The sequence below is a fragment of the Elephantulus edwardii genome, unplaced genomic scaffold (assembly GCF_000299155.1).
Source record: "Elephantulus edwardii isolate Elephantulus edwardi_28Jun2011 unplaced genomic scaffold, EleEdw1.0 scaffold00121, whole genome shotgun sequence".
NCBI classification, from domain to species: domain Eukaryota; kingdom Metazoa; phylum Chordata; class Mammalia; order Macroscelidea; family Macroscelididae; genus Elephantulus; species Elephantulus edwardii.
In genome coordinates, this window is record NW_006399871.1 from 1,466,115 (window position 1) to 1,483,167 (window position 17,053).

The 17,053-nt window shown below is 41.1% G+C and overlaps 1 protein-coding gene across 2 annotated transcripts in view; it reads left to right on the forward strand.

Annotated features, from left to right (window-relative positions):
• Positions 1–17,053, forward strand: part of USP4 (ubiquitin specific peptidase 4 (proto-oncogene)) — a 44,860-nt gene that overhangs the window by 22,101 nt on the left and 5,706 nt on the right. For both annotated transcript variants that reach the window (XM_006892915.1, XM_006892916.1), the window contains 8 exons: positions 2,011–2,184; positions 3,823–3,981; positions 5,452–5,676; positions 6,407–6,490; positions 7,452–7,546; positions 10,673–10,864; positions 12,325–12,413; positions 14,459–14,683. In XM_006892915.1, coding sequence (XP_006892977.1) covers positions 2,011–2,184; positions 3,823–3,981; positions 5,452–5,676; positions 6,407–6,490; positions 7,452–7,546; positions 10,673–10,864; positions 12,325–12,413; positions 14,459–14,683 — 1,243 coding nt within the window. The remainder of the gene's footprint in view (positions 1–2,010; positions 2,185–3,822; positions 3,982–5,451; positions 5,677–6,406; positions 6,491–7,451; positions 7,547–10,672; positions 10,865–12,324; positions 12,414–14,458; positions 14,684–17,053) is intronic.

Below are 17,053 nucleotides of genomic sequence, written 5' to 3' on the forward strand. Positions count from 1 at the left end.
GACTGGGGTACTCGGGATGGGTTTGTCAGAGGCAATGAGATTGGCACAGGATAGAGCACGGTTTAGGGCTGTTATACATAGGGTCGCTATGAGTCACAAACGACTCGACGGCACATAACAGCAACAACAACAGAAGAACTCATAGAACTCATTGGAATCTGTTACTCTAACAGTTACGGCTTGTTACAAGGAACGCTTACAGAGTAAAATTAACCAGGGAAGCAGTGCATAGGGCAGAATCCAGGGAGATTCAAGATGTGGAACCCTGTTTTCTCCCCTTGGAGTTAGGAATACTGTTCTCCTGGGATTGAATTATAACAATACATACTGAGTGTGATCAACTAGGTTGCTTACTCAGGCTTTGGGCTCCAAAAAAGGAACAGTTAAAAAAGGTTAAAATTCACTTACATTTCCATGTCACAATGATAGAAAAAAGAACAAATGAACAAAAGAAGTGGAGAGAGGAAAATTAAGATAAAACCCAAGACTAGTGAAATGCAAAATACATTTATTACTGTACAGTCAAGTTTGGTTCTATGAAAATACTGATAAAATTGGTAAACCGCTGGGGAGAAAGAAAAAGAGAAAACACGGATGTTCAATGCCAAAAATGAGGAAGACCTCATTGTTGAACTTTATTCCTTAAGAAAGTCTTTCAAAGGATAATGAAACTTTGTGCCATTAAATTGGCCAATTTAGGGGGGGAGGGGGGAGGGGTTTGTGCGGGGAGAGGGGTGCAACAATGAATGAATGGAATTCCAAAATCTCTGTAGATGTTCATTGAAATGAAAAATAAACAAACTAAATTAATTAAAAAAAATAAATTGGCCAATTTAAATGAAATAGACAAGGTGCCTGGAAAAACACAACTTATCAAACTAACAAGAAGAAATAGAAAATTGGAGTAGGCGTATACATGTTAAAGAAATTGATTTGGTAATAAAACATCTCCTAACAAAGAAAATTCTGGATAGTTTTACTGATATTTGTATTTAATGGTTTCTGTATACTACTCATATAAAAACTCCAAGGAGTACAAAAAGATGGACACCTCTCAAAGTCGTTTTACAAAACAGCATACCTGAATAACCAAAATCTGACAAGGAAGTTAAAGGAAAAATATTGTAATTACAGACATATTTAAGCTAAAATTTTAGGAAATCAAATTCAGACCTAAAAATGATAAGCCATAACTGGGATTTGTGACAGGAAAGCTAAGTTGGTTTAACACTTGGAAATCAGTGTGTCATTTAACATAGTAACAGTAAAGGAGAAAACCATATAATTATCTCAGTAGATGAAAAACATTTGATGAAATGTAATACTTCATTTTAAAATTTATGGCTTTAAAATCAGTGTTGTTGTGTACCATCGAATTGGAACTGACCCATAGCTGACCCTCCAGTGGGTTTTCAGAGAGTAATTGCGTGGGAGGAGATTCCTCATCTTTCTCACAGAGCACCTGGTGAATTTGAACTGCATGCCTTCAGGATTGCAGTGCAGATTCTTACCTCTTGGCCACCTGAGCTGCTAAAATCCATGTACACATGTGTAATACTCTTCATTGGATTCTGAACTGTGTTGCTTTTCCCCTCCTCTTAATGTTTTGATGTTAGTAACGCTTTGCCTTCTGCTTATTTATATTTTACCATCTCCTGAAATACTAGAATGTCTGAATCACTTCCATTGAAAACAAATTCTTTCTACCTGATCCATGCCAGATACTTGAGATTCACAGCTTTTGTCCTTTAATTGATTTCTTGTTTCAGATATGAAGACTTAGTAAACTTTAGTTTTTAAAAGACCATGTGCTTGGAAGATTAGCCACAATGTGGCTGTTAGTTCAGGCTCCAGAGAAGGTGTGCTTTCTTATTCTTTGTAAGCCTTGCAGAGACTTCTGAGTGCTTCATTTCATTTGAGCTGACCCTCAGTGGTCCTTGAGAACTTGGTTTATTTTATCTCTTTGTGCTCTCGAGAAAAAGTGTGAGCTTTGGTCATAATCTGTTTCAGTGCCTGAGCAATACTGCACCACTTACTGACTACTTTCTCAAAGATGAATATGAGGCTGAAATCAACAGAGAAAACCCTTTGGGGATGAAAGGGGAGATTGCAGAAGCCTATGCAGACCTTATTAAGCAGATGTGGTCTGGAAGGGATTCTCATGTGGCACCACGCATGTTCAAAGTAAGTCTGAGTATATACTTTTTCTGTTTTGGGGGAGAGTGGTTTTACCCAGACATTTTATGTTCATTTTTGGATTAAGGTGCAATCTGAGAAGAAAAATACCACACCACATAATGAGACCCTTTTCTGTCATCCAGTCATTGTACCCCTTTTATTCATTACCCATTTCGTTGTAGTGTTCTTCACTCTTACATTTGAGTTAGGAATGTTCCCTATACCATTTTAAAGCTGATTGTTCAGAATGCTGTGTTCTGTGTGGTGACAGTGTGTAAATAAATGATCATTGTCCTAAGCCAGCCTATAAAAATGCAGTTTAATTTCTAGTATTTCCTGAAAGGTACTCCTAGATTCTTTGAGTCTGTACTCACCCTAACCTTTTTTTGTGGTTTGAATTGGGTCCCCTAAAGTCAGGTTTGGGTTGATATTATTGGAAGATGGTCAGTGGAAATTCTCAGTTGGGTTCCACAGCCAAAATATTTGGCAAGCAGTGGTGTGGACTACAATTCATCATTCCTCTTTATGCTTTTTCTTGCTGAGGGAAACATTCCTTAGCCTTTATCTGCTCAAACCAGAGAGACCATGTTTTGCCTCAGCACTGGGGTTCAAGGAGCTCCATGAAGGACACGGTAGATGAAGTATGCTTGTTTCTGATTTGAAATGGAAAAATAAAAACACTTTAGTCCAGCGAGAAAATGACAATCTCAGGTAGTTTATTAATACTGAAAACTAACTCACTTTAATTTCCTTGGTCGCATTAATTTCTGGGGAAATAGATGTAAATTATTGTTTAAATACAAAGCCCTAACAGTAGTATAAACAATGAACAGATGGTATCATGGGATGTTAAGGAGCCCTGTTAGTACAGTGTTAAGAAAGATGAGGCTGTCTACTTAGGTCAATATTATGTAGCAGTAGGAACCCAATGGGGCAGGCCTGCGCTGTCCTGTAGGGTTGTTTAGAGTTGGAATAGACTCACTGGCAGTGGGTTTGGTACTTCAAGCTGTTTGAGGTCATGTGGTGTTTTCACAGTGGTAGGTGTGTTCTGTATCTACACTGTCCATTATAGTAGCCACTAGCCGCATGTGACTGTTGAACCACTTGAAATGTGGTTTCAAGAATCAAAGAACAGGATTCTTAATTGTATTTCATGTTAATGAATTTAATAGCTACATAACGGTTAGTAGATAACACAAGATTTGAGGAACAATTCTTAGATGCTTACGAATCTCTTGGCAGGCTTGTTAAAACAGACCACTGCACCCATTGCTGTAGCTTCTAATTGAATAGATCTGGACTGTGGCCTGAGCATACACTTCTAACAAGGTCACAGGTGGTGTCAATGCTGCTGGTCTCAGGGTAGTCTGAGCACCGTTGGTGTAGAGCAGGGCAGATAGTTATTTGGAGATCTACAAGTGTTAAGAGTATAATTTCTAAAGTTCTTTGGTCGAGGTCCATCTTTGACCTTTTTGAGCCACCCCTCTGATGAGAACCACTAACTTTCTCTAAGCTCTTCGGGAGTTAATTAAGCTACTCAGCCAAATGTTCTCAACATTTCAGCTGATTATGCAGAGCTGTTGTGGAAAACTATTTTCATCTGACTGTTGTTGTTTTTTTAATTTGTGATTGTTTTTATTGCAGACCCAAGTGGGACGTTTTGCCCCTCAGTTTTCTGGCTACCAGCAACAAGACTCTCAGGAGCTATTAGCCTTTCTTCTAGATGGATTGCATGAAGATCTGAACCGAGTGAAGAAGAAGCCCTACTTAGAGCTGAAAGATGCTAATGGACGACCAGATGCGGTATGGTACTGAAAATTTTTTATAAATAACATTCCTAAGAAGTTTTGTCCTGTTAAAAATGTGAAGATACTATTCTTCTGGTCTCTGAGATTGTGTGTCAGAGTCCTCTCTCTGTTGCCGACAGGGATGTAGATCCTGAGAGAAAGGCATTCCAGGTCAGGAAGAGTTAACTTGAGATATTCCTTTTCCCTCTTGAATGCCTTCAAATTAGAGTCAGCTTATTTAGTGTGCCTTCACTGGTGAACCAGACATTAGGGCACTCTGGAAACTAAGATGCTTTTACCTTGGGCCTTTTCTTTTGAGATTGTTACTGCTTTTCTTAAAATTTGTGCACAATTATTTGTCATTGTTAGTAAAGCACACTTATTCTCTTGGTTTTTCTGATCTGTGAAAAGGGATTTTTTTCCCCATAGTAAATTTCATAGAATTTACTACCCTGTCACATAATCAGGAAACCCTAGGAACTCAAAAGTTACATACTCAGCTGCTAACCTCAGTTCAAACACACCAGCTTCTCAGTGGGAGAAAGATGTGGCAGTCTGTTTCCTAAAGCTTTTCTTGGAAACGACTCATAGCTGACCCTCCATTGGGTTCCTGGGGCTGTAAATGGTCCAGGAGGGTAGAGCCACTCTGCTATCTATCAAAATCAACTCTGTGTCATTGAGTTTGGCTTTACAGTTTCTGTCACATAGATGGTCAAGATGAATACTTTAAAATAGCATTTAGATCTTAAAGGAAAAAAGCATGAGTTGCACAGTTATAAAATGCTGATTTAACAGATTAAGGAGCCTTAAGGTTCAAAGCCTTGTGCTTCAGCCCAAAGGCTGGAGATTCAAATTCACTGATTGCTTTGCAGGAGAATAGATTTGATGAGCTTCTTTTGTAGAGATTACAGTTTATGAAACCCTGTGGGGCGGTTAATGCTACTCTGTCTAGTAGGGTCATTTAAATTTGGAATTTCAACATATATTTCATTAGGTAAAGTTGAAACTGACTCTTAGCCGACCCTCCATTGGTTTCTGAAGCTATAAATTGCATAAGAGGAGATTGCCTCTGTTTCTCCCAAGGAGCCCATGGTGGATTCGAACCTCCAGAGAAACATAACTTTTGGGTTAAAAGTGCGTTGTCCTATGGGCTATACCACCATATGTCCTCTGACAACATATTACAGAAAAAACACCTCATTAAAGTACCTCACATCAACAGAAACTCAAGAGGAAGCAGTCTTGCCCCACTTAGGAGCATGTGCCCACAGACCCCTTACTTCCCGCAGCTCTTACGTCAAGAATGGGGCTTCAGGATGACATGGGCCACGAGCATAGTCTGTTAAAAGTAGTTCCAGCCCTTCCTGGGCCACAGTGAGTTCTTGACTGCTCAGTATCTTGGGTTTTTGCCTGCAAGTCATCAGGATACAGTGATAAAAGACTGATGCTCATGGAAAATGTCCTATTTACCTCTTCTTTCTTTCAGGTTGTAGCAAAGGAGGCCTGGGAGAATCACAGGTTGCGGAATGATTCTGTGATTGTGGACACTTTTCATGGTCTCTTTAAATCTACTTTGGTTTGTCCAGAATGTGCTAAAGTATCTGTGACCTTTGACCCATTTTGCTATTTAACTCTCCCACTGCCCTTGAAGAAAGATCGAATTATGGAGGTCTTCCTGGTTCCTGCTGACCCCTGCTGCAGACCTACTCAGGTAACTGAGTCAGGGCTCATCTTGGATCGGTCTCCAGGCCTCCAGACTTGGGGTGTACTTGTATCCCTCTGCTGCATTGGAAGCTCCATTAGCTGCCTTTGAGTCCCCTCAGTCTTTGCTTGTATGTTGTGTACCCTTTGTCCTTTGTGTAATCTCATTATCATTTTAGGGCTTCTGGGCTTCTCTGTCACTTTGTTCCCTGTATTCTATTCATGTCACTAAAGTAACTTCATCACAATATGATACTTGTATTTAAATGTTGAGGTACTAGAAGCCTGGGTGCTTTTCTTATTTCGGCTTCACCCCAAGTTATCTAGGAGAACCTAGCCAGAACAAGAGATATAACCAGTAAGTGTGTTTCCAGCTTACTGATGACTTCCTCATAACTGCTGCTTAGTCTTCTGGTTTTAATTTCATCTCTAACAAAAGGTAGTATGGCGAACTAGATGGCAGTGTGCGCAGTTCTGTAGAGGAGGTAATGGATTTCTCTAGAAAGTTAATAAAAAGGACATCTGGGTGGGGAAGATACCCAGCCTTCTGTGCTGCTGCCTGGATAGAGATGGGGAGTGATACACACGTTTACTCTGCTGGTAACTCACTGGTTCTTAATCTTATATATTGTTCCTAGAAGGGCATCTGTATCACTAGCAACACCAGCTCATCTCATCTTGTCTCCCATCCTTTTGGGAGCTGATCCTTATCCTCATTACCCCAATTGTTTCTCTTGTAGTACCGTGTGACTGTGCCGCTGATGGGGGCCGTATCAGACCTGTGTGAGGCGCTCTCCAGCCTGTCGGGCATTGCTGCGGAAAATGTAAGGCGGGCTGGTTAGTGGCATTTAACCCTTTCGGGGCGCTTTGGATTCTTTTCGAGCTCATGTTCAACTTTGTAGCCATTTTTTTGAGGACTACTCTTTTCTGGCCAACATAAATATGGTTCTTCCTGGATACCTCAGACCTCTTGGTCTTTGCTCCCTGTTACTGAAATTGGTGTCTTCTGAACCCAGAACCTATTTTTAGTCCATTGAGATCACGCCAGGTGTGGATACAGGGCAAGAGTTGTGCTTTGCTCTCCACTCTCCTGCCTCTTCCTATTGTCTTTTTCTGTACAAGAACCTGGAAGTTCTTCCTGTCCTGAACACTTTTAAGTTTGTAGAGTGACATTGTGATACTCTTGATTAAAAGTACCTATTTAAAAGCAACTGCCCTTTCTGGGCTTTCTACGGAAACTGGCACTTTGGAGAGGAGAGAAAAGTCAGGACCTCTCTTTTGATCAAGCACCATCTGCCTGGATGTTCCCTGCTCTGGCTGATAGGTAGCTGAGAGCATAAACCCCCTCATCTGCCTTCCCTCATCTGAGCCTTGCTCAGTGCTCCTCTCCTTCCTCACCCTCACCTTCTTGCACTCCTGCTGGTTTCAGGGACTTAGAATTTAGCCCATTCCAGTATTGGCTTAGGGTGCTGTGGAGACCTGGACAGCTACCAGTTTTTAGTCTGCATTCAGTGCCACACCACACTGCCTTACACCATGAGCAAGTCCCCTCATAGTCTTCAGGGCAGATGTTTCCAGCATGTTTACACTGGTGGCAACCAAGTCCCTATAGAGCTATGGAACTGGTGGCATGATGTCCTTGCAGAAAGCAACACTGAAGCAAGATTGGTTTTCTCTCCCACATTGGCCCTTGGGATTTAAGCAGTTTAGTAGTATGATCATTCTTTTCCATCTTTTATATTCTCTTGCCCATCTGACACTCTCTCTGTTACTGTTGTCTCTTAGATGGTAGTCACAGATGTGTATAATCACCGGTTCCATAAAATTTTCCAAATGGATGAAGGTTTAAACCACATCATGCCTCGGGACGACATTTTTGTGTGAGTACTCAGCAGTCGCTGCCAAGGGTTGGGAGCAGACATTGTAGAAAGTTAGTTCTGAGTCCCTGCTGGCACTTCAGGACCAGCCATTCAGATTCCTTGGCATGGACACAGTGTTTTGTCCACCTTTTGCTGCCACCTGATAAGAAAGTCTGTTTGGTGGTTCTTGAGATGACTCTGCTTTGTCAAGAAGGCTCATAGCTCTGAAAGAGCCCATAGAGAGACAAGAGGGCTAGAAGATCACCTTCTCCACAGGCTGTGACCCCTCAGGCAGATGTTATGATACCACAGATCTGTCGAGTAGGAGAAACAGAGAAGGCTGATTGAAACAGCCAGTTCAGCTCTTGCATTCAGTGGATTTCGGGACCAAACCCAGTACTGACAAGTGGATTCCAGCTCATAGCAACAGTATAGGACAGAGTAGAACCGCCCATAGGTTTTTCAAAGCTGCAATTTTTTACAGAAGGAGACTTCCGTAGATTCCTTTATCTTGTGGGGTAGCTGGTGGATTTAAACCACTGACCTTTTGGTTTAGCAACTGAGGCTAATCACCAGGTTCTCCTTGTGGGTCCCATAACCACACCCACTACAAATCAGATCAGTTCTGATTCAGGACAACATTCCATCAAGCTTGTAAGGCACAGAATTTGATAGGAAGAGACCGTCTGATCTTCCTGCAGAGCTGCTGTTGAGTTTGAAACATCTACCTTTCAGTTAGAAGCTCAGCACTTACCCTGCTACACCACCAGGCCTCCTCCTGAACTTGCTGCTCCCTTTGGCCCCTTCCAAGTGCCGTTTCTTATTTGCTCTGTGTGATACAGTGTGTGTATGAGTTGCCACCCTAACAAGGGTCAGTGGGAGCTTGCCTATGGCACCCAGCCAGCCACTCGCTCTAGAAAGCCTCTCATCAACTCTCACTCAGACAAAACCTTTGCTTGGAAGCAGTTTTTAGTATTTTGTTTTGGTTTCTGTCCTGCTGGATCCCTAAGTGGAGTGGCTTGGGGCCATACACATTCCTAGTTCTGTTTGTGCTTCCTCCTGCTATCTTCTTCATACCTTCTTTCCTTACTTTCCTAACTGGAGCTCACCAAGGCTCATGGCAGGCCTCAGGTCTAGGGCACAGAGAAGTCAGTTTTCGTGTCCTTTTCTGACCACAACCACGAGTTAATATAGCTTCTCTCATTTCTGGAAATTGGTGTTTCCAGTACCTGAGTTGAGAAGAACGAGAATATTGCCTTGTGAGACACAGGCTTGACAACCACCCAACAAAGAGGAATTGTCAGAGTCTTTGAAGGCTAACCCATGGGAAAAGGATGAATTGATAATTCTTTTTTTTAATTTTAAATAATTGTCTTTTCAAAATAAAAGTAATATATATTTTTTGAGCAAGTTGTATATGCAGTGTTCACAAAATTGTTTTATCTTCACCACACTATTAAAATGTGGTGTGGTGTGTTACAAATGATGCAGCTAACGCAAAGCTGAATCTGTGACAGGGAGATTCCAGTAAGGTAGCTTACTCCGTTGTCCAGTGAGTAAATAGACTCAGAAGTTAGGGCACTTTTCTTGAGTAACAGCAGCCCGAAAAATATCCTGAAACCTAGACCAGTTATCCTGTAAGGTCTGTTGATTATTGACAGTGACATTGGCCTACATGATCCTTACCTAGGAACACTGTCCATTCTCAACAGTGGACATACGTTATTTATCCGTACAGCTATTCTTAGAAGCTTTTCCTCTGTAAACTGCTGTTGGAACAGTTTCTAAGCCTTTTGCATCCGATGAAGAGTGTGTGTGTGTGCATGCATGTGTGTGTGTATGTAAGAGCAAAAATAAGAATTTACTCTTTAACAATTGAACCAGTAAGTTTGTGTCTTTCCCCTGTTGTTGTTGTTTGTTGTTGTGTGCCATTGAGTCGCTTGCGACTCATAGTGACCCTATGTACAACAGCCCTACACTCTGCTCTGTCCTGTGCCAATCACTGTCTCTGACACTCCCATCCCAATTACCCCAGTCACCGAATCAATCCACCTCATAGAGGTCCTTCCCGTCCTGCGCTGTCCCTCCACCCTCCTAAGCATGATGTCCCTCTCCAAGGACCGGTCTCTCCTTACAACATGTCCAAAGTATGTTAGATGGAGCCTCAGAATCCTTGTCTCCAAGGAGCCGCCTGGTTTAACCCTTTCCAGGATGAATCTTGTTTGTTTTCCTAGCAGTCCATGGGTACCCTCAACACTCTTCTCCAGCACCACAGCTCAAAAGCATCAATTCTCCTTCTAGCCTCCTTAGTTACTGTCCAACTCTCTGGTGCATAACAAGTGATAGCAAAGACCATAGCCTGTATCGGACGCACCTTAGTCTCCAGAGAGACACCATTGATCTTCAGTACTTTGGAGAGATTCCTAACAGCAGACTTTCCCATGGCAATACGTCTTTTAATTTCCTGGCTACTGGTGCCAAGAGTGTTGACTGTGGAGCCAAGCAAAGTAAAGCTGTAGGAAGAGGGAAAAAACAAGTCTTTCACCAGCAATTTTGATAACATCTGTTCTAGGATAAAACACCTATAAATTCTTCAAAATCTCATATGTTCACAAAATATAAAACATTTGGTAGATTCTTCACTTATCTCTGATTTATTTTTAAACAATATTTTTGATTCTTTTGTATAATAATTTGGAACAGAAATGACAACATTATAATTTTACATTTTTGCACAGAAGAATCTTTGACTAATATTTTGTACATTCTTGACTAATACTTCTATTGTAGAGGGCAGCAACTGACAATGCATTTTTAATAATTTAACTTTTTGGTGACAAGAGATGACCAGAGGCTGGATGACAGCTGTCAACTGTGTGCCCATTTGCAGTTGAATAACTACAAACTTTGTGGTCATAGCTGGAGAAAGGATCTCATTACCCCGAGTCTTGGGTTGTGTCAGTTCTCACTGTGCTGTGAACCTCCTTGGGCCCCTTTAATCAACCTCTAGCATCACCTTGGAAATAGTTTCTCTACCTTTTTTGCTAAGATGTGTCCTGTTTCAGTTAAGCACCACTTAAGTATAGCTCAGATCTCTTGCTCACAGGGACCTGCTTCTGAAATTATCTTCTTGTGTGATTGATACAGGTATGAAGTCTGTAACACGTTGGAAGATGGCTCAGAATGCGTCACACTGCCAATCTACTTCAGGGAGAGGAAGTCCAGGCCATCAAGCGCATCTTCTGGAGCAGTGCTTTATGGGCAGCCGCTGTTGGTTTCTGTCCCCAAGCACAAGCTGACTCTTGAGTCCTTGTATCAGGCTGTTTGTGAGCGTATCAGGTTGGTAGCAGAGATGTGCTTTGGTTTTTATCAGAGAATCAAAACATAAGAATAGTGATGACTCTGTCTGGGTGAGAATGGTGGCCTGGGGACTCCTCTGAATGCAGGCGAGTCGTCATTGCCTCCTGGGACCCCAGTCTTCCCGCATCTCCCGGTAATCTCCCAGAATGGTTCGCTACTTGCTTGACCCGGAAAATCCCACAAAATCATGCAAATCAAGAGCCTCAAATCTCCTGGTCCATTTTAAGAACACCCGAGAAACTGCCCAGGCCATCAAGGGTATGCATATCCGGAACGCCACCGAGTATCTGAAAGATGTCACTTTGCAAAAGCAGTGTGTGCCCTTCTGACGATACAGTGGTGGAGTTGGTAGGTGTGCCCAGGCCAAACATTGAGGGTTGGGCACAGGGTCAGTGGCCCAAATAAAGTGCTGAGTTTTTGCTTAAAACCGCCAAAAGTAACGCTGAACTTAAGGGTTTAGATGTTGATTCTCTGGTCATTGAGCATATCCAGGTGAACAAAGCTCCCAAGATGTGCTGCCACATGTACAGAGCTCATGGTCAGATTAACCCCTACATGAGCTCCCACTGCCATACTGAGATGATCCTTACTGAAAAGGAACAGGTTGTTCCTAAATCAGAAGAAGCTAAAGAAAGGAAAACTTATGGCTCGAGAATAAACATGTCATCAAATAAAATGAAAATAACTTTAAAGCAAAAAAAAAAAAAATAGTGATGACTCTAGAGATGCCTGTGTGGATCCAGTGCGCTCACATCTGTAGTAAATATAGTTGTTTTATCCCTGGAGGGCAGGGCAAGTGCTGCTGGGTGGAGCATCTGTTAGACCCTTATCTCAGGACAGTGGTGCAAAACCTTGTGACTTTTATTATTATTATTGAGTTAGTCTTGTCTGTCAAAATTGTTGATGAGCTCTTTTGCAGAATCTACTGCTTTGATAGTATTTGGTATTTGAATACTATCTCTAAAATATTACATTGTCATGTTCAAGGTGCTAATTAACATTACTGGAAGTACTTGCATTCTTTTTTTTTTTTAATTTTATTTTATTATTATATCTGTGTACGTGTACCGTCAAATCAGATCTGACTGGTACAGGAGGAGATTGTCCCTCCTTCCCCAGCAGAGCATCTGGTGGATTCAAACCGTGCGCCTCTGCGATTGTAGTTGCAGCTCCTTGCCACTAGGCCAGGGAAGTACTTGCATTCTTCAGTGACTTGATAGTTGAATTAGATACCTGATCTCTTGAGTTTTTCTATTACTTTGTGCTATTACATCTTTTTGGGGTTTTTTTTAATTACATGGTTTTTAAGCACTTTTTCTGATTTGCTTTTGAGTGCAGCTGAAGGCTGAATATGTAAATTATGGGCCATTTCTTAGCTGGATAGTGGAGAAAAATGGGCAAAATATTATAAGTAACCATTTTTCTTTTTGTTTTTGAAGCCGTTATGTAAAACAGCCTTTGCCTGCTGAGTTTAGCAGCTCGCCCTTGGAGTCGGGAGCCTGCAATGGCTCCAGGGGCAGCTGTGAAGGTGAGCACTCGCCATGCTGTGGGGCTGTGACTGACCACATCCCTCCTGACCTCCCTCTTCTTCCAAAGGTGTTGTACACATGGGAGAGGGAGGCTCTGAGGCTGGGTTGGGGGCTCTGCCTAGAGCAACAGTCCTGGGATACATGTCAGCAACACCATACCAGTTCCCAGTACTATCTGACTTCAGAACCTCAAGTCATTTTCTTTGAGAGCTAGAGATGTAAGCCAGATTTCACCTCAGGCCATGTCCTAAGCTCTGTTGTTAGAGCTGTTGTCTTGGCTTCTGCACGTCTCAGTTCAGTGAACATAGAGGGATTGAGTAATTTGACTAAAGTCACTAGACAGTAAATTTGAATTCTGATTTGTTGGGATTGTAAATGCAAACTCACTGCTGTCTAGTCAGTTCTGACTCATAGCAACCCTTCTTCAGATTTCAGAGACTGTAAATGAAAACAGAAGATGCCTGCCCATCCTTCTCCCTTGGAACCATTGGTGGATTCGAACCACAGAGACATGCAGCTTGCTACAGACCACCTCACCAAAGCTCCCTTTGGGATTATAATGTGGTCATCTAATCTAGCATGTGACTGCTTCCATGCCCTGAGCTCTCTTGGTAGGGCTGTTACTGTGGCTGTTGCACATCACCATCATATTAAAGCACCCACCATGATACTAAAGCACCCAGCTGTTGCTTGCTTGTCCAGCCTGGCCAGGAAGTCTGTGTCTCTGGATGAGATTGGAGTCTCTATTCGTCAATCATAAGACAGAGCTAGGCTTTCTTAAATGCTTGCTTTTGTCTATTCAGGAAGCCTTAGGTTGTGGCCAACTTTAGACAGTTACTCTTTTGGAAGGGAAGAAAGTCACAGTTTGGTAAGCAGTGAAATGGTCTAGGTGCAGAGAACCCAGCTGTCTTACCATCCCCCTGTGGTGGGTGCTCACAAGCTCATCTATGGCCAAAGAATTGTTTCTGATTTTACCTGTAGTCATACCTTTTCTTATAGGGACTTAGTTTATTCATTGATTTGTTCCTCTATGGCCTTAAATATCCTCCAGGTTAGTGCCATAAATTCAAATCCAAATGCCCAGATTTTGCCAGGATATGCAGTCTTGATCAGTAAGAATTGATGTTCAAAATAATAGCCTCAAGACTCTGTCATCACTGAATACTCCAAATTGTTTGTTTTTGGAATTTTACTGTCCAGTTCTTACTTTTTTCTAGGATGCCATGTTCTCCTTCCACTAGAGTTGAACAGGAATGTATCTGGTGCAGATGTCACAGAGACACTGGTGTCAAGGGTAGTTCTGGAGGTCTCTAAGCAGATCCTGGAAGGACCTGCGCATTCTCAGTGCTCTGGTAGAGCACTATGATTCCTAGCTTAAGGTGTAATGTGGATTTGGGCAAGTCAGCTCATCACTCATCCTTGGTTTACCTATCTGTAAAATAGGATGATGATAATTGCTTCACAGAGTTGGGTTTATAATTGGATTGTAAAGACAGGTTTAAAATACTTCATACTTTGTAGGCATTTGCTAGTGTTCCAACTAGCCCTGCTTCTTAAATACTATCTGTCATTTACATGCTGTGGAAGAATTGCTGCTATCTTTTGTGTTCTTTTGAATCTTTGTTGCACAGACTTTAGACTCCACTTAACGTCACAGTGCTCTTAGCATTATTATTGCCTTGCCTCCTTTCTTTGGTTTGTAACAGCTGACCTTTAAGTCCTCTGCTAGTTCTCTCCTTGACCATAGGTGCTGACACTACAGTCCTTTTCTTTCTCATCTTGTTATATATTCACGTCATGGCATTTCATTCTGATTCTGTTGGCAGAAGGTTCCTAAGATTATCCAGATAATTGGCAGCCAGTGACTAGCCAGGGACAAAGTTTTCTCTGTTTTTTCATTTTGATTGTGATTTGTGTGGAAAATTAATAGCAACTTTCCATTCAGTGATTCGTGCATATTATGTTCTGTGACTTTGATTACAATCCCCACTTTATAACAGCACTCTTCCCACTTCCTTCCTGTGTTTATTTGTTGGAATCTTAGGAGAAGACGAAGAAATGGAACATCAGGAAGAAGGCAAAGAGCAACTGTCAGAAACAGAAGGCAGTGGGGAGGAAGAGCTGGCAAGTGACCCCAGTGACACCATCCAAAAGAAGGTCAAAGGACAGTCATCCCCGAAAAAGCTTTTCACCTTCAGCCTTGTGAACTCCTATGGAACAGCTGACATAAATTCACTTGCAACTGATGGAAAAATACTTAAACTCAACTGTAAGCACTTTCCCTAACCTTTCAATCAAGGCTCTTTTGGGATTTTGTTCCTGTTTGCAAATATCCAGCCCAAACTCTTTCCAGTTGAGTCTGTTTATTTCAGGAACCACTAATCTCTTCTCTCTCTGGATTTGTGGACGTTTAATGTAAATGGAATCCAGACACAGGTTATCTTTATGACTGACTTCTTTCATGTAGCACGTTTTCATTATCTACTTTACTCTTCATGCATCCATGTTGTAGCATGATTTATTCCTGCTGGTACTTCATTCATTTTATGGCTAAATAATTTTCTATATTGTTAAGCACATGGTCATATTGAGTTATTATGAATAATTCTGCTGTAAACATGCAAGTAACAGTTTTAATTCTTTGGTTATGTATTATTATTCCACCTGGGAATGAAATCACGGGTTATATGTAACCTCTTTTTAATTTTTTGAAGGGCTGCCACATTATTTTCCAAAATCGAAGTATCTTGTTTTATGTTGTAACATTTTCCCTGATGGTTATATTTTTATTTTGATGAACATATACGCACACTAAAACATCCACAAACGCGGTAGATTTTCCCTCAGTTTTTTAATTGCTATGGTCTACTCTGATAATGTACCATTTCAAAATAATGTAAGAATGGGACAGCAGTAAACTTCATTTGCTTCTCTAATCTTTTGTACTATTGTCTCACATTTATTTCCACATATGATATAAATACCACAATTTGTTACTAATTTTGCTTAAAGCATTCAATTACCTTTTTTTTAACACAAATAACGTGGGACGTCTACATTTGTTTGCCAACCATTCCCTCCCCCAACGAGGTAATTTTGTTAGTGCCACTATGCCAATTTTTTAAAAAACAGATTGCTATAAAAAAATTAGGATAGCACATTTACAAAAATACCTCCCAGGGGGAGGGAGCTGTTGGCAAATGAATGTAGAAGGCATATGTTATTTGTGTAAAAATACTGTATCCATAGTTTCCCTTTTTTAAAATATTAAGAATGAGGGGAAAAGGTCTTTTGTATGTACTCACATAATTTATTATCTGTAGCACACATTTCCATTTCATAGAATTTTTTTTTATTCTAAGGTATTTCCATTAACATTTCTTGTATTACACATATGTTGGCAATGTCTCCACTTGGATTTGTTGTGTGAGAACAGTTTTTATTTTGCCTTCATTTTTGAAAGATAACTGATTCTAGATTGATAGGTTTTTATGATTTGTTATTTCTTTTTACAGTAAAGATCCTAATTATCTGGCTTACATACTTTCTTAAGGCTGTCTTTCTCTCACCCACCCCCACCCCCCACCCCCTGCTGTTTTTCTCTCCTCTGGCTGTTTTAATGCTTCCTCTTTATCAGTCATTTTCATGGATATGTTGCTAAGTCCCTGGCATGGTTCAGTTTATGTTAATTTTTCTTGGGATTCACTGAGGTTCTTGGAAGTTTATGGTTTTTATTATTATGTTTGTAAGCGGAGCCATTTTTTCCCCTTCACATCATTTTGTTCTTTCTGTCCTGCTCCGTCTTCCCTCTTTCTGAGACACCGGTGACAAAATATGCTAGAATGCTGGAAGAGAGCTCTGGTGCTGTAGTCCATAGAGAGTTCACTCCTAGCCCAGAAGCCTCATTTCTCTGGCAGTTCAAATCTGCCGTGCATGAGAAGGATGGACCATCTCCTCCCATTCAGTTCAGCCTTGGAACTGCTGGAAGGTCAGCTGTGAGTTAGATCCCGCTCGGTGGCAATAAAAGAGAGAAACTGCTTAATGTCATCCCATAAAACCAGTGATACTACTTTTTTATTAATTTCTCACTATATTTTATTGTTCTGATTTCAAGTTCATTCTTTGAAGTACCTATCCGCTTGAATTGTAGTCTTTGACTTCTTAACTCAGTCTTCCTTTCTACCTCCTCCATTTTCTGTGATCTGGAAACTGCATCTGCATAATAGACTGAGGCAGTGTCAGAGTCAAGTTGCTTGTCTTCTCCCAAATCACACTCCTTAGTGGCCTGTTTCCAGCATCTGAAAAGTCGCATCTATTTTGTCAGGTTCTCATATCGATTTAGGCTTCCCTGTTCCTCTACCTTGACCTGTGGGGTTTTTTTTTTGAGAGTGAAAAATAAAATTTATTTTGAAAGCTAGTCTTTTTTTTTTAATTATTAATTTTAATGTAAATTTACAGAGACACTGTATTTCCATTCATTCATTGTTGCACATTTCTCCCTGCTGCTTCCCACCCCTTCCCCCTTCTCTTTGAAAAGAAAAATTCTTTTATTGTTTCACAGTCCCTCCCCCCAGGTCCACTCCTCTATTCAGCCTTTGTTCTGGACTCCTGTCATGACAGTAATACCTAATCCCATATC